General features: G+C 41.7%; 1 protein-coding gene across 1 annotated transcript; it reads right to left on the bottom strand.

Annotated features, from left to right (window-relative positions):
* Positions 1 to 9,421: 9,421 nt before the first annotated feature.
* Positions 9,422 to 17,069, bottom strand: LOC132899779 (uncharacterized). The gene is made up of 4 exons (XM_060941899.1): positions 16,876 to 17,069; positions 11,771 to 12,117; positions 10,277 to 10,759; positions 9,422 to 10,030 (listed from the first exon to the last, which is right to left on the bottom strand). The coding sequence occupies exons 1-4, from the start codon at positions 17,067 to 17,069 to the stop codon at positions 9,636 to 9,638; spliced, it is 1,419 nt and encodes a 472-aa protein (XP_060797882.1). The 3' UTR covers positions 9,422 to 9,635.
* Between the last annotated feature and the right edge of the window lie 1,292 nt (positions 17,070 to 18,361).

Raw genomic sequence — 18,361 nt, 5'->3', positions numbered from 1 at the left:
CCTGGAGGGAACGAAAGCATGAACTAGTTTTTCCGCGTCATGTAGTGACATTAAATTTCTTATCTTAGCAATATTTCTGAGCTGAAAGAGAGCTATCTGGGTAATGTTATCAATGTGAGTTTCGAATGAAAGACTGGGGTCAATAATCACTCCGAGGTCTTTTACTGCTGCACGTGAAGAAACAGAAAGGCCATCCAGAGTTACTGTGGAATCAGAAAACTTACTTCTAGCTGCATGTGGTCCGAGTACAAGTACTTCAGTCTTGTCAGAGTTAAGCAGAAGGAAGTTAATAAGCATCCAGTGTCTAATGTTCTTCACACATTCCTCAATTCTATTAAGCTGGTGTCTCTCATCAGGTTTTGCAGAAACATACAAGTGTGTGTCATCAGCATAACAGTGGAAACTAATACAATATTTACGAATATCATCAACCCAGAGGGAACATATATAGAGAAAAAAGCAGTGGACCTAAGACAGAACCTTGTGGAACACCAAACTTTACCTCAGTACGTCTAGAAATATCCCCATTTACATCAACATACTGATAGCGATCAGTTAAATAAGAGCTGAGCCAGGAGAGGGCCGTTCCCTTAACTCCCACAACATTTTCTAGTCTATCCAGAAGAATGGAATGATCAGTGGTATCAAATGCTGCACTAAGGTCAAGCAACACAAGCAGCGAGACACAGCCCTGATCAGAGCAAACAGTAGGTCGTTTACTACTTTAACACTCCTGTGTCCTGTGCTGCTGCTTGTGAGGCATCATCATTTGAAAGTTACACACACCCTTTGTTGCTGCAACCAAATCATTTTCAACAGGATTAGGAACATGTTCATTTTGATCCATCCATTGAATCACATCATTCTTAAATGTACTGCTGTACTTTTCAGTACTTGAGAACCAATCATTCTGTTTAACCTTTTCATCCTCAGGTAACAGTGGAATTATTGTTCGATGCAGGTTAACAGCAGTATCAAGGAGCTGAGTGAGAATTTGCAACTGGGATTTCAACTCTTGTGCATTTTCATTTCGTTTCATAAGCTCTTTCATTGCAGGTATTAAGTCTTTTATTTTATTCACATATGCTTTACGTTCCTTTTGCAGATTTTCAACTTTATTTGCCAAGGCCTTTGCAGTAAGTTTGACATTTCGTTTAGCATCCAGTGCTTCAGACCCATTATTTTCCACTCGTTCACTTATTTCACTCATATTGCCTTTTGAAACCCAGCAACTCGGTGATTTGCGCAGTGAATCAACAATACACCCGGCATAGTTTTTGTTTTTTCCATAGATTGTTTGTTTCACATCCATAAGTATTAAGAAAACACCACAGATAAACTCTCAACGAGCAGGACAGCGTGTCTCAGCGGACTTCCTTTCACATCCAGGCAGCGCTCCCCAATAGACGCGCTGTCAATCAAACTGCGTTCACTCCAATATACACAGCGGGAATGAATGCGAGTGATACAGGCCTGCCGGTCAGTGGCGCCTCCAGAAAATTGTTCCGGGGTGGCCAGTGGGGGCCACAGCAAATCTTAGGGTGGCATACCAAAGAAAAATCCATAACCTAATTTAATACTCTACTATATATAGTATAGTATGTGTTATATATTAAAAAAAGAAAAATCCTTCTTTTAACTTAAGCTTAATGTGTTGATTTGGTGTGGTTACATCTTACAATGTTTTTTTTTTCTTTTCATTTTTATTATTAGGCTATAGCTATGCATAGAAGTTAACATTTTAATTGGACATATAAAACTATCAAACAGTTCCATCTTAAAGGAATACATCAGCAGAATATTGCCTAAATATATTGACAAGCTTGTAATTTTCAACAAAATCTGAATGAACAGAAATGAAACACTGAAAAACCAATGGACAATACATGAACAGTTCAGATACAAAACCCTCTAAGTCGATTTGCAATGAATTTACAGAAATTGGATTGCTTTGTTTTTACTTGAAAATAAAATTAAGATTGCACTTTGATTAAGATTTCTTGAACAATAATAAATTATTAATAAAATATTAATAATAAAAACGTAATGAGTCAGTTGAGTTTTAAGAATGAAGTGTATGTCCTTTGAGAATTCACAACTGTGTGATATACATACCCGCTAGAAGTTTTCTTTTCGGAAATGCAAGCACTGTGCTACGGTCTTCTATGCGTCATTCAAATCTGATTCATGCTGCCTCTGGTCAGCAAAGCAATCACCAACCAGCAACGTCAGGGAGGGAGGATGTCAGCAAGAGCAGCGCCGCTGTATCTTGCTACAAAATCGTTTTCACATTACGAACTGTTGTGAATTTTAAAAAATCTAGTCTACATTATATATTTACACTTGGTATGCATAATAAAAATTCTCTTGGGGTGGCCTATGTGGTGGCCAAGAATGATTTTCGGGTGGCCGCGGCCACCACATGGTGGCGCCCCTGCTGCCGGTCTGGAGTCCGCGGTGCGACCAGTCTCTGGCGTTGCATTTATGTAGCGTGATCCGTGTGTCCTGCCGTTTGGGTGTAGTTTTTTGTTGACAAAGATATCGTGACTCCAAACAAAAGCTGAAGTCACTGAGAGGCTAAGTGAGGAAGCATTGCACTGCTGACTCGCTACACAAACAACAAAGCCATTTCTGTGTTTCCGACTGTGTTTATATTTATTTCAATGCCGAACAAAACAAGCAAGCAAGGCAAGATGTTCAGGATGCTCAGTTTGCAGTTGGATTTAGCGGTCAACAAAAAAATACACTCTCCCTACTCACCCTCTCTCCCTGCAGCCACCGCGGTGAACAGGTGAATTTAACTCCATTCATTCAATCACTGGTCCTTGACCACACCCCCGTAACCGACATCAAACTAACAGCTGATGCTGACACAAACAAACATCAACATACCAGCATATGGCACCTACAATGTCATAACTGTCGATAACTGTGGACAAAGGTGTCAATAATTGTGGGACAGGGTCACGTGATCTGATACGCAAAGTAATTGGGGATCAAATCATTTTTTCCAGTGGAAGTCTGAGTCATTATTCATGCACGATTTACGTATTGAAAATCTTTTCTACTTTTGCAATGGTCAAAAGATCGTTAAGGTGTCGATAATTGTAGCTGCCACTCTATAATTATTTTTACGGAGATTATTTCAGTTTTTCTGTTAAACAGTGTATCTTTCTCTTTCGTATATTTCTCCTTTTCTCTTTAGGACAGGTGTTGAAACAGGATTATTTTCTCATGTTATTTGCCATTTTCACTTCATTCTCTCAGTCCTGTCTGAACAGGATCCGTGTATCATCCAATCATTCAAGTATTCCATTCAATCTGGAAAACGAAAAAGAAAAAAACCACTCAATATTTCGTTTTCCTGTTTTTCTGTATGACCAAAAAATGAAGGATTGGTGTTGGTGACATAATCCACATCACACATGAATCGATCCTGATAGAGTTCAGTAACTTGTAGATTATTCCTCAGAGCTCACACTAATATCTCACGCCTCATTTTCTTTAATACACATTGGCTTTTTTTATACTATTGAATTGTGATATTGCTCTTATTTTTGTTTGATATAGTTATAAACATATTGCCTGATGTTATTTAGGTTTCCTTGAAATTTGTATCAAAAATGTTTTTGTTTTGGAAATATTAATTTGTATGGAAACATTTTGTAATAAATTGAGTATTAGAATAATGTCTTGTTTTCTTATAGTTATGCAGTAAGTTGTAATTAATTTAGGACTTGTTTCATTTTATTATTATCAGATGATTGATTGATTTTACATCATTTGTTTCTAAATAGTTAATCTGTAATATCTACATGAAACTCTCTTTCCCGTCCATGATTTGCATGAATAGTTTCATTTCAGTTTTCACTAGAATGTATTCGGGTTTTGGTTTTTTTTATTGCTGACCTGGAACAGTATATGAGGGTTCACATGCCTCCGGGCAACAGGAAATAACGTTACATTTGTGGACCCTGACCCACATGCTGCCTCCAAATAATAATAATAATAATAAAATCTGCAGTAATCTTCCTGAATGTATCCATGATGATAAAATGTATTGAATACTGTACATTATGATGAAAACACAAACAGCCCCACAAAAAGCAACCATTCACTCACACATACACACGTATATAATTAACATGTCCAGTGTTGTGTAGTTTCCGAGGCAGAGATATGGCCACACCGACCCGCTGTGCGGTAATATGGGGCCCGGGTGGCTTCACTCTGACAAGCCGATGAGCTCCAGATTTTTAGGTAGAGCTCAGTTTTTTTTTTTTCTTAAATACACGACAAAACAAACAACCAGACATTCCAGTTCAAAAATAAAATATAAAAAGGAAGTATAAATAAGAAAAAATAATTCCAATAGAAAAAAGAAAACAAAAGTAAACTAGAATGCATTTCCAGAGAAAATGCGAAAGTGTGCTTGCTCAGGTGCGCCGCCCTGGCGACCCGGCAAGAGAGGCAACCGTGGCGGATTCTCATACGGAGGTGACAGGCTGGCTAGGTTCTTTAGAGGGACATCCCAGAGCATCACTAACATGAACATTTAGATGCAATTCTAAAACAGTAAAGATATATGACCCAAAACACGTTTTTGCTCATTGTGGCGCCCCCTAGTGGCCAAATGACACCAAAATTGATGAGGGTACATGAACTGGTGCCGAAAGTCATCTCAACAAATATGGTCTTGATACATCAAAGCGTTTCTGAGATCTCATCTCATTATCTCTGGCCGCTTTATCCTTCTACAGGGTCGCAGGCGAGCTGGAGCCTATCCCAGCTGACTACGGGCGAAAGGCGGGGTTCACCCTGGACAAGTCGCCAGGTCATCACAGGGCTGACACACAGACAACCATTCACACTCACATTCACACCTACGCTCAATTTAGTCTCACCAGTTAACCTAACCTGCATGTCTTTGGACTGTGGGGGAAACCGGAGCACCCGGAGGAAACCCATGCGGACATGGGGAGAACATGCAAACTCCACACAGAAAGGCCCTCACTGGCCACGGGGCTCGAACCCGGACCTTCTTGCTGTGAGGCGACAGCGCTAACCACTACACCACCGTGCTGCCTGCGTTTCTGAGATATGAGCCAAAATATGTTTTTGCTAATTGTGACGCCCCCTAGTGGCCAAATGACACCAAATTTGACGAGGGTACCTTGGGTGGTGTCAAAAGTCATGCCACTAAATATGGTCTTGATACGTCAAAGCGTTTCCGTGATATGAGCTAACTTCCTGTTTGGTGGCCTCGCCATCGATTTTGATTGGCTGCCACGGGCTAACGCTTCGACATATGAGAGCGAAACAAATATCATTCATTAGGCATGGACTGGAGATCATGTGTGCCAAGTTTTGTGATGATCGGACAAAACATGCGGCCAGGGTCACTCTAGATTCACTTTGGACAAAATGCAAAATGGCGGAAAATCTAATTAGGCGGAAAATGACGTCACAGAGTGCGTTGGAATCGTCTAGCTCCAAGGATTCCAACGGCACCAGACTTATGAAAATCGGACATACGGATCAAAAGTTACGTGCATCAGTTGGTGGCGCTAGAGCGTGAGACGTACCAACATGAAACTTGAAATCAATCAGGGTCCACTCCTCTATCAGTGTACCAAGTTTCATGACTGTACACCTTACGGTTTGGCCTACAGATGGAAAAATCTGCTTTTTGCGTCGCGCACCCATTCATTTCAATGGGGAATTTTTTTTTCGAAAAACGCGAATTACAGGAGAACGACAAGGCGTATAGAAAAGCTGTATACAAGCACACATCTGCACTACAGGACGGACAAGTGAGAAGTGGAACGGTGTCTCTAACTCGAATGCCCCAGGAGGAGTAGAGGCTCACAAAAGTGGGTGAAAAAGAATAAAAAAAGAAACAAAAAAATAATAAACACGTCGGATAACAGTAGTGTGCTCGCTTTGCAAGCACACTAATAATAAAAAAAGGTATGTGACACAGACCAATTAAATCCATTATCTGTAGCTCCTTACTCTGTCCTACAGGGTCGCGGGCGGGCTGGAGCCTATCCCAGCTGACTATAGGTGAGAGGCGGGGTTCACCCTAGACAAGTCGCCAGGTCATCACAGGGTGACACACAACCATTCACACTCACAGCTACAGTCACACTACAATTTAGAGTCACCAGTTAACCTAACCTGCATGTCTTTGGACTGTGGGGGAAACCGGAGCACCCGGAGGAAACCCACGCGGACACGGGGAGAACATGCAAACTCCGCACAGAAAGGCCCTCGACAGCCACGGGGCTCGAACCCGGACCTTCTTGCTGTGAGGCGACAGTGCTAACCACTACACCACCGTGCCGTCCACAATTAAAACAGTCTGTACATAATTTGAAAACAAACTTATTTTTTATATACTTTAGACTCAAAATAATTTTATTTCAGTTAAAAATAACTGAAATGATGGAGTTTGTTTTTGATATTTTGGCCTTGTGGATATGAAATTTTCCTAACAAAATAAAAAAGGTTTACAATTTTACAAATAATGTTATTCTGAGACACAAAACCGGAAATGATTTTTTTTCCTTCAATACAAATCCTATTTGAAGTATTGTTTAAAATATAACTCTCCAAATCCCTCCAAAATAAACACAAAACGAGTGATTACAAAATAAATGAAGAGCATCCTCTTCTTCAGTTTTACAGAAAGAGCATATCATCAGTTTCTAAAAATCTAGAAAGGGAAGCATTTGCTGGATAGATGTGTAAAATTTTCAGATGTAGTTCTCCGATTTTGTTTGAAATTAAAAATGTAAAAGCAATAAGCCATGCTCTATACAAGTTTATGTATTGAAAGTGAGAATTCCAGAACGACTTTCCATGTAGTGTTCCTCTCCTGGTGTTGTAAAAACATTTCCTGATCTGTTTGTTGGTGCGTTTATTACTCAAACTCGATGCCATTTATGTAGAGCATACAGTGAGAACGAGGAGTCTCATGTTGCTCTTTACAGCCTTTCATTAGTTCCAATAATCCATTCGGAATAGATTAAATAAAAAGTTTCTAGACTTTTTTTGTACAGGCATTTAAAATTGTCGTAGACTCTTGAAAATTCAGTATGTTATTGCTATACTTCTTATGAGATGACTGACCAATTTTTATCATTTCAGGTTCAAATGAACAGCTATAGCAGGAATTGGAATACACCCTACTAAAGCCTGATTGTCGCAGCTGGTGAATTTCAAAATGCAATCTGGACGTGAGGACACTTTAGAAGAACGATATGCAATAAAATTCTGTTTTAAACTTGGAAAAACTGCCACAGAAACGTATGGAATGCTTCGGACTGCTTATGGACCATCTTGCATAAATCGAGCATCGGTTTTTGAGTGGCACAAGAGATTCAAGGAAGGCAGGGAGTCTGTGAGGGATGATGAGAGGTGTGGGAGGAGTAGGGAAGTCAGAACACCAGAGTTGATTGGCCAAATAAGTAATTTCATGGATACGGACCGTCGTGTGTCTATAGAGACAATAAGTGCACAGTTTGGTGTCAGTGTGGGAACTGTACACACAATTATTCACGAGGAACTGAAGATGCGGAAGATTTGCGCGAAGTTTGTCCCAAGGGTGCTCAGTGAAGATCAGAAAGAAAGACGTTGTAATGACAGCAGGGAGATGGTCGAGCTCATTAATTCAGATCCCCAAGTTCTTGATGCCCTGGTTACCTGCAATGAAAGCTGGATCTACTGCTATGACCCAGAGACCAAGAGACAGAGTTCCCAGTGTAAGCATGCTGGCTCTCCCAGACCCAAGAAGGCCAGACAGAGCAAATCCACCCAGAAACTCATGATGATCCTTTTTTTGACGGCACGGGCATGATCTACATGCACTGGGTTCCCACTGGACAGACAGTCAACAAGGAATACTATGTTGAGGTTTTAAGGGAGTTCAGGAAGAGATTCCGTCGGAAGAGGCCAGCACTCTTCAAATCGGGTCAGTGGCATTTCCACCAGGACAATGCACCAGTCCACAACTCCATCCTTGTCACAGACTATTTGACCCAGATGGGCATCAAGACAGTTCCTCACCCTCCCTACAGCCCAGACCTTGCTCCCTGTGACTTTTGGTTATTCCCTAAGCTCAAGGAAAACCTCAGAGGCAGTCGTTATGAGAAATTGAGGAGATGAAAGAGGCTGTGACGAGGGTCATTGACACGCTCACACAAGAGGACTTCCAGGGGGCCTTCCAGAAGTTGTTGGAACGGTACAAGTGCATTGCAGCCGGGGGAGATTACTTCAAAGGGGACTAGAGTTTCATGTGTGTACTATCAATAAAAGTGCCCATACGAAAAAAGTCTGGAAACTTATTGAAGGCACCTCGTATAAAGATTGTTTTGGTGGCTATAACTTACCTCCACACTGTGAGGAGCAGATCTCACACAGAGCCCGGAACTCTGGACTTGGTCTTTGATCATTAAAGTGGAAGTCTGCACATACGCGGTGGTGCCGACTGAGTCTGGGAACAGCTTTGAAATCTCTCCCTTTCTCTCTCTGAGTGAAGCTCATGGTCCTGTATCTCATTTATTCATGAGTTCTTTAACATTCACCGACATCCTGACCCTCAGGACTCACGAGGCCTTCATCTTTAAAACTACAAACTAACCTGTGAGATTGTTGGCATTTATATTTAATGATTTGTGCAATCAGAGTGTTTCTGAAATGTTTTTATTTAATCAGGAGCAGAGGTAAAACTCAACATGCTCAACAAGTTGTTCAGTTTTTGTTTTTTGGTAATAGGACTTGCTAGATGAACAGTACAAGGGTGATATTTTTAACTATTAGAATTAATCTCTTCTGCTTTTGAAAATACAGTTGTATATATTGAACAGTAATATTTTATGCTTTATGCATAAAGCATTAAACATATGATGAACAAGAAACATTTCTCCGGGTGATGTATCTCTGTCAACTTTCAAAAGCCTCGCTTTGTGTTTAATTTATAAAATGAACAAAAGAGTAAAAATAAAATTACTTGCTAGCATGTGGGACAGTCTTTCTCTCTCTCATTTTTTTTTCCAGCTAATAAAACTAAACCTAGATGGAAGAACATTCAGAAAATACAATTCATAATTTTGTTCAGATCGTTCTGGTGAACTCGAACTTTAGGTTTACTACAGCTCGTGTTTACAGCTGTTTTGCTAAAAGATGGGGCCATGGAAAATGATTAATGAGTAATTGGTTCAGTACAAAACAAATCGACAGTAATAAACCATGTAATAAACCATGACACAAATCATTTCTGATCAGTGGTTTTGGTTCACGGATGGATAGGGCAGAGGGGTGCCAATACTTTGTGCAGTGGAACAGAGAAGTGACCGTCAGGTTTCAGACTCTAACCCGACACTGAGGTGATGAGAAAAGGATGGCTCGGTGACAGGAGTGTGAGAGAACACTGTATTGAGTTCTGCAGAACTTAAAAATCACACAGTGAAATGCATCATTTACAGGAAAAAACATCCTCCTTATCACCACCGTCTCAACATGGAGTACGTCCAGAGGAGGGGGGAAGGCAGAGTAATGAAATCGGTCAGCTACGTTCACTAAACATCTTAAAAATTACAAAGAACTTGCGTTAACTGAAGTACGAAGACGAATCAACAGTTGTAAAATTCTGACACTTGGCCTTGTATGTGTCCCTCTCGATGCATTTCCTGCCTCTGTCTCTCCAACTCCTCCCTCTCTTTCCGAAACTCCTCCTTGGCCTTAAACAGCTCCTCCTTCTCCTTCTGGAGTTCTTCCTTTTCCTTCTGGAGATCCAGCTTGATGGTTTCCAGTTCCTCCTTTTCCCTCTTCAGTCTGTAATGTTCGTCCTCCTGTTCGCGTTTCTGATTCTGAAGTGCTCGCCGTTCTGCATCCAGCTCTCGGATCTGCTGCATTAAATCTCTCTGCTGCTGCAAACTCCTTCCCTCTTCCTGCTGCACGCGCCTCAACGCCTCTGTCAGCTCGCGCTCGCGCTCCAGGATCCTCCGCCCGTCACTCCAGTCAACTACTAACACAGACAACAAAAATTTTAATTCACAAAATAATGTCTTTACGGAGTTTTAAAACAGCAGGATACACACACACATCATAAATGAATTATGTGGAAACCCCTCACACCTTTCCATTTCTAAAGTCCAAGTAAAAAGCATTTAAATCACATCACATGACAGGTGTAAAATTATTTTTAAAGCGAGTCAGACTGTAACTTATGACTGTGTGAAGAGAGAGAAAAAGAACCCGGGGAGATGTGTACCTGTGAGACTGCTGCTCAGCTGAGACGGGACAACACGGCTGGCTGGCACGGTGCGAGGTTTTGGTGAAGTTACAGGGATGTAATCTGGATCCTCGTTTTTGCGTTTAGGGGGTCGTTTCTGTGAATGCTCTTCGAGCTGGGCGTACTCAGTCGGGTGCTTGTTCTGCAGGTGCCGAATGAGGTTGCTGGTGCTGCTCTGGTGCTGGATCTTCTCCATGCAGAGTAGACACAGTGCCTTCTTCTCCTGGTCCACTTTGCGATAGTGAACCCACACTGCGCTCCACTTGCGTGAGGTTGGAGTTTGGGCTGGGGCGGGGCTGCCCTCCTGAGCCCCTCTGCCCTCGCCTTCGCACCCGGATGTCTCTCCTTCTGTCGCCGCTTCTCCTGCAGCTGCACACAGGATTCCTCGGATCGCCCCGTCCATCTCCGCGTCTCCCACCTCGGCCGGGACCTCGACCTGCTGCTCGTCCATCATGACGGTCACTGGGCAGGCGGAGAGGTGGAAACACGGTCACGCCGATATCCCAGAGACGGTCATGAAAAAAGGAGGAGAGTTCATCTCATTAATATTAAATATTCAGAGTCATTTTAACTGGACTGGATAATAAATAAGTATATTAATGGAGAACTGTGGGTGGTAAGAGAGAGCAACTGGACTTGCTGTAAGATTCTTGAAGACGTTTCACCTCTCAGCCTTTTGGATGAAAAGCCTTTCGGATGAGAGGTGAAACGTCTTCAAGAATCTTCCAGCAAGTCCAGTTGCTCTCTTTCACCACCCACAGTTTACTATGACCTGGATGACTGAGAATCTTCACAGACATATATTAATGGAGCCCCTGAGCTGTGGATTCTGACTGAAACAGGAGTTTATGAGTTCTAGTTCCGAGGCGCTCTTTAGACAGTCGATTCGATACATCTCGATTCGGTCGGTTTAGAGAACCGATTCTCTCGATCCGTTAACGAAGTTCAAAAAGAGTGATTCACTTTAGCGGAAGCGAACAGAGCCGCGCGCGACACTCGCACCGGATTAGTGCGGAGAGTCTCGCGCTCTTACCGACACTCTCAGCTTTTATTCCGCCGCTTTTAATGCTGTATTTTTCTGGCGGTGCGCGCGAGAACATACAGGGACAAAATGGCGCCTGGGGGAGAAAAGGCAGCGCGCGGAGAAAGAACATTCAGCTGATATTAGCCAGCTAGCTAGTTAGCAAAGCTCGCGCGGGAATATCGACAAATAACCTGAAGAACTCCACAACTCCTCATTTATGAAACGCGTTTAGTGAGTGGAATATCTGACCGGTGTTTATTAGCGTAGCTTTTTGCTGTTTTTATCAGGTTGTGTTATGATAATGTTGGCCTCAAGCGTTAGCTCGATAGCCTAGCCGGTCTCTCAGTCTTTATATAAATAAATATAAAGAGCGCAGTGTGTAGATTGTGTTCGTTAATAATAATGATGATGATAATAATAATGAGCGAGAGTGTAATCTCAGCCCAAACCTTCCACACAGCCGTTATTATGGTTGGATGAGGCGCTTTTCCCCGATGTGGATTTTCTTTTGTCCAAAGCGGAGAAATCATTCGGATGTTTCGCTCGTAAATGCCGAAGCATGTTGGTCGTGTGACCGAAATATAAAACCGTTTTCATACAAAGGAGACATAATACTCTTTTATCGTCCTCGGCTTGGAAAAATGACCACACTATGCTCCGTTTTCGTGCCGCCATTTGAGAGTTGGTTTTGTTCTGAGCGCTCTGACTGCGACACTCTGTACTGCCCCCTACAGGAGCGGCGGTCTCTCTGCAGCGCCACAAGTTATTTCTCTGACACAAACATGGCCACGGGGAAATATATTTTTAAAAAATTAGTGTGTGTGTGTGGTAAATCACACCATTTTCACCCACTAGTGCACGATTTAAAGAGTTCGAAAAAAAAATTATTTAAAATCCGACATCCCGGAGCTGGGAAAAATCCAAAATGGATCCCACTCACCTTCTTTGATGCACTCCGGGCCACGGATTTCGTCATCACTCTGCGACAGGAGAGTCGTTCCGTCGCATTCGCGCGCGCAACGTGAGCTAACTCGCTATGGCTATGCACTCAATTTCAAATCTAAGAACAATAAATTAACCGAGACAGTTATAAACCATACGGATATACACGCGACTTTATAAAACGATTAATCCGCCATTTCCATTAATTTAAAGTCTGAAGAGAAATCTGAAAAGATGTTGCCATAGTAACTCCCGCTCTTCCTCTGATGGAGTAAAGGGCGCGCGCAAAACAAACCAAACAACGCAATGCATTATGGGAATTTAATGATCACGAGAGCTCGTTTGAGAGCAAAATTCACTTCAGGGAGCAGAAAATTATTGTATGTAATTATGCTGAGGGGGAAAAACTATCAGCGTTAATATCTGAGCAGGACTGGATGTGTATTAAAATGATACAGTCGAAAAATACAAAATCTATCGAGGGGTGACTGATCAGTTTTGAGCCTCACCCAGAAAACAGTGAGATTAGAAAATTAAATTAAATTTAGTCCACATAATCTGCCAAATAACATTATGGTGCTACCCAAGTTTCAGCCATCGCTTTATTTATCTTTGATATATACAACGAGTCACACAAATACATTCAAACTAATAAAAGCTCTAAAAAAATTATTTTTATATATATATATATATATATATATATATATATATATAAAACAAACCAACCTTAAACTACTATAATAGGTCAATATTAATGATATATCATTATATCAAGAAGGTTTTATATAATATTAAAAATCTCATCTCATTATCTGTAGCCGCTTTATCCTTCTACAGGGTCGCAGGCGAGCTGGATCCTATCCCAGCTGACTATGGGCGAAAGGCGGGGTTCACCCTGGACAAGTCGCCAGGTCATCACAGGGCTGACACATAGACACAGACAACCATTCACACTCACATTCACACCTACGCTCAAGTCACCAGTTAACCTAACCTGCATGTCTTTGGACTGTGGGGGAAACCGGAGCACCCGGAGGAAACCCACGCGGGCACGGGGAGAACATGCAAACTCCACACAGAAAGGCCCTCGCCGGCCACGGGGCTCGAACCCAGGACCTTCTTGCTGTGAGGCGACAGCGCTAACCACTACACCACCGTGCCGCCTATTAAAAATCTAAAAATGTAAATGTTAGATCAGTATAACAGGCAGCATGGTGATGTAGTGGTTCACACTGTCGCCTCACAGCAAGAAGGTTCTGGGTTTGAGCCCAGTGGCAGATGGGGGCCTTTCTGTGCGGAGTTTGCATGTTCTCCCCGTGTCTGTGTGGGTTTCCTCCGTGTGCTCAAAGACATGCAGTTAGGTTAATACGGGGCGATCCTGAGCGAGGTACCTAACCCCTGACTGCTCCCCAAGCGCTGTAGTATTGCTGCCCACTGCTCTGGGTGTGTGTGTGCATGTGTTCACTGCTTCAGATGGGTTAAATGCAGAGGATGAATTTCACTGTGCTTGAATGTGCATGTGACAAATAAAGGCTTCTTTTTCTTCTTATAACTAAATACAATTTAACTCTATTGATCACAAATATTACATTTGCACAATGTGCTACTAGACTAGTTATGATTCATTTTCTTTATGGTGCTTTTTTTGATTTAAAAAAATCAAGATGTGTCACTTCTGTAGGGAGATTGTTCCACGTACGAGTCACCAGATCGGTAAATGATCCGAGAGTCCATTTGCTGTTCGATGTTGGTTGCACTAGTCTGAGGTTACCCCGTCTTAAATTACAACGGCTTTGTTGTATTTGAAAGAGTTCCTTTATGTCATTTGGACCACAGGTCGAGACTTAGGCTTGATAAACCAAGGACAAGGAATGGCATGAACGTCTGTGTTCAAGCGTCTGTAGATTGGCCATACCTAAAGCATCTTGACACGAACGGTCATAAGGCAGTTTGAAAGTAGAGCCAAGACCAAAACGATTGGCTTTCTCAAGTTTATCATGGAGACCAATAGCCATGAGGATGCAGTGAACGCACTAAGGCAAGATGCTTCTTCGTATACCACGGTCAAACATTGAGTCAGAGAATTCCAGCGTGGCAGGGAGAGCCTCAAAGATGATCCAAGGTCGGGGAAGCCATCAACCATGACCTCGTCCTTGGGATGGTTATGGAGGATCAATGACTGTCATCTCATCAAATAGCAGACAGTTTGGGCGTGTCCCAGGAGTGAGGCGACAACATCCCGAGGAACGAACTTGGCTCGTCAAAGGTGTGCGGTCACTGGGTGCCTTGTCTCCTCACCCAAGAACAGAATCCCACACGGTGACCCCTGTCCACCAACAATTTGGATATAAAGCTACTGACTGAAACTAAGTGATTATGTTCCCGTTTGGCAGTTAACAGAAACAGCGGAGATCAAGGTGAGGTCTGGAAGATGAAGAAAACTTTCTGAAAGAACTGCTCGTTGGATTGCTAGAAAGGCAAATAAAACCCTCTGTTTGACTGCAAACGACCTTCAGAAAGATTTAGCAGACCCTGGAGTGGTGGTGCACTGTTCTACTATGCAGCGACACCTGAACAAATATGATCTTCATGGGAGAGTCATCAGAAGAAAACCTTTCCTGCGTCCGAGCCACAAAATTCTGAAGTTTGCAAATGAACATCTAAATAAGCCTGATGCATTTTGGAAACAAGTCCTGTGGACTGATGAAATCAAAATAGAACTTTTTGGCCACAATGTGCAAAGGTATGTTTGGAGAAAAAAGGGTGCCAAATTCCAGGAAAAGAACACCTCTCTAAGTCTGAAGCATGGGTGTGGATCGATCATGCTTTGGGGTTGTATTGCAGCCAGTGGCACAGGGCACATTTCACGGGTTGAGGGAAGCATGGATTCGAATAAATATAGACCAGTGGCGAGGAGCTGAAAATAAAGGGGATACCCCTCCAGGCGGTAGAACAAAGCGGGACCTGTTTTATTTGAAGGGTATGGGTGTCTACTTCATAAAAAACGTTTGTACAAAATTAATATTGTAACAACATATGGTCCTTATTTGCCGGACCATCTGCAAAATTCTGTATCGCTATACCAGAGGCATTTCCTCTGCAATGAATGCACATATTGATGTGTGGGCATCAATATACTGCATCATTTAGGTCCATGATATGCTAATGCAACCTTTCTGGGCGTTTAATTTGATTTTCATCAATTTATGGGTGTATTAACCCCTTAGAATCCAAATATTTTTGAGTTTTTTTCAGGTTGTTCGTTGAATATTTCAATTATAAATGATTAATTGTCAGGAAAATAAGGGAAAACTTATATCATTTTATAGTTTTAAATGTCTTTTATTCAAAAATACCAGTTTGAATTGTTCAGAATGGGTACAACACTGCCAATTAACCCTTTGTTTGCGACTGCGCATAAACCCGGATTTAACGTTGAAATCACAATTTGAGAAAATGAAGCCGATATTTTCTCTATGGATGAGTTGTACATTACTAAGGAGAGAAATCATTATTTCAAAGATGCAAATGTAGTCTGAGACGTGTTTTCAAGCAATTTAACTCCTTCCTAGCTAATACAGGTTGATCGGGTCATTGGTCATACAAAACATTGCCGACATCTTTGATTGTGAAATTAGGTTTGCTAGCATAAGATATTTTTGAAAAGCACTATCTTACTAAACATCTGCTTCCTCTTCTATAAAAACCTGTTGATGTTTTTGTATTGAAACAATACACACATTATTTGGATGGTGTGTGCAACAACACGAAAACGAATAGAATATATTTTGTGCAAATCTGGGGATTCTTTTGTGCTGTTAACCCTGAACAGTTACTAGTAAATAATAGGCCTTCATTTCGATCAAACATGACTTTCAATAATTATAACCCTTTTTATTCTCAGGTTGAAATCTAGTTCACTCATTATGTCAAGGGGTGGTCAAGTAGAGATGCATGTAGAAAATGCCATGCTGTATGTCATTCACATCTCTGCCAATGTCTCCTGATCATGGGGGACATTCGGACAGGAAACACACTCACAAATGTCAATGCAGAAGAGCCCTGCCGACACACAAACATCATATTCTAAAACAGCATAGGCCTACTGATCTACTCAGAGGAATTTAGTTAATACCTCAAAGCTCAAATGCACTCTATCAGTTACAGAATCGGTAACATTTTCACCTGGGATAGTGGCCAGACTGAGGTTTGGTGGCCACAGCAATTACATAATCCAGCATTGGCTGCCCATAGAAACACAGAGTTCCATTCATTGTACATGAAGCCATGTGCTGCTTAGGACTGTTCAGCATGCAGTAATTAAGATGGCCATAGGCCTTCCTCACACAACTCTTACCTTAGTTGGAATGAGAATTAGGCTCAAATTACAGAAAACTTTGGCCATACAGAATTTTGCAGATGGTCCGGCAAATAAGGGGTTAATCCATATGTTGTTACAATATTAATTTTGTACAATCATGTTTTTCATGAAGTAGACACCCATACCCTTCAAATAAAACAGGTCCCGTTTTGTTCTACCGCCTGGAGGGGTACCACCTCTTTTTAGAGGGCTTTTCAAGGGTTGGCCGCTGCACTATTCAGTAGTGTGTACTTGGTGATCTTATCTCCTTGTTTGGTGACAATGTGATGATCACCTGGCATCGCCACATCAATGATCAGGCATTCCTTCTGCTCCTTCTTAAAGACCACCACGTCAGTTTGGAACTCAAAGTCCCAAAGGATCTTGGGCTTCCCCTCCTCATCCAGCACTTTCTCAGGTGTATGTTGGTACCACTTATCTTCCATGGCATAGCCATACTTTCTGCACAAAAGCCAGTGGAGATTCAGGCAGACCTTATCATGCCGACGCTTGTATTCTTTCTGTGCAAGGCACGTTCATGCACTTACTATGTGTGTGTGACGTTTTCTATGGCAACTAAACACAACCGGCAGAGGTTGGTGGTGCTAGTATGATATGTCGTGCTTCACAGAATTGGTGTTAAGTGAAGTAATAATGTTAATTGAACGATTATTATTATTACTGTTGGCAAAGAAGGGAGTCAAAATAACTCCAACTCCTGTTTTTCAGTCTTTACCCTGATCTCTTATTTTGTGCTCCCAGCTGTCTGTGCACTTTACCTTTCATGGAGTTTTGTGGGTGTCGCTAAATGCAAATGAGCTGTCAGGAACACGTTTTGCACTTTTCTGGAGATGAACATGTGCGTGCACACACAAAGATAGAGTTTCTGAAATGTTTAGCAGAAAATGTTTACTTTAGTTTGGTTTACATGAACAGTGATTCATAAAAATATTCTAAAAGAGTCTTACTGAAATGTGTGTTTTATCTTTCCAGTGGAGAAGTGGATGAAGCAGCTCAGCTTGGACTTCCTTGGAATTCCATCATGTGTTGGTTTTGGGCTTCATGAAAATGTACAGGTGTGTGTAAATGTTTGCGTCGGTCACACTGCGGGTTTTTGGTATTTCCCGATATGGGCTGCAATCTGCAAACAATTATGGACTTGAACTGAACAAATACCCCCAGAATTGGGTGAAGACTTATTATAAATGTAAAATGGTTTAACCCTCTCACTATTGGCTCCTCATTAACTTCAGAATGTTATGAATGATTAAATAATGTGTGTATCCAGTGAAACTAAAAGGAAACGGGTTAAATTTAATCTGAGAACTTAATTCCATCTGTAGCTCTACACCAGTCCAATACTGACAAAAAGTCCTGCGTCAGTACAAGGTTTCATGAGATTTTGAGAAAAAATGAAAATGTGTAATCTGTTAAAAGATGTGTGTGGGAGAGAGAGATCTCTGAAATACTGTTACAGAACGCACAGCATTTTCTTTAAATTAACATTATTAAACTTCACCTGATGGTTACCAGGCAAGCTGAAGATCTTGAAGATGCACTATATGGCCAAAAGTATGTGCACTGCTGATCTTCCCACATATCTGTTGTTCTTTCCCAAGCTGTTGCCACCAAGTTGGAATATCACAGTTGTACAGAACATCTTTGTACGCTGTCACATTACACACTTTCCCTTCACTGGAACAAAGAGGCCCAAATCAGTTCCAGCATAACTACAACA

Source organism: Neoarius graeffei, chromosome 15 (assembly GCF_027579695.1).
Source record: "Neoarius graeffei isolate fNeoGra1 chromosome 15, fNeoGra1.pri, whole genome shotgun sequence".
Lineage (NCBI taxonomy): Eukaryota > Metazoa > Chordata > Actinopteri > Siluriformes > Ariidae > Neoarius > Neoarius graeffei.
The sequence above is the reverse complement of the archived record's forward strand: the minus strand, read 5'-3'. Positions and strand labels throughout refer to the sequence as shown.

Coding starts and splice junctions, on each gene's coding strand:
- LOC132899779 (XM_060941899.1), bottom strand. CDS start 17,069: ATGGAAGATAAGTGGTACCAACATACACCTGAGAAAGTGCTGGATGAG. Junction 12,118..16,875: donor CAAGGAGATAAGATCACCAA/GTACACACTACT, acceptor TTAAAAATATAT/TTCCCCGTGGCCATGTTTGT. Junction 10,760..11,770: donor TAATAACGGCTGTGTGGAAG/GTTTGGGCTGAG, acceptor CCGCCTGCCCAG/TGACCGTCATGATGGACGAG.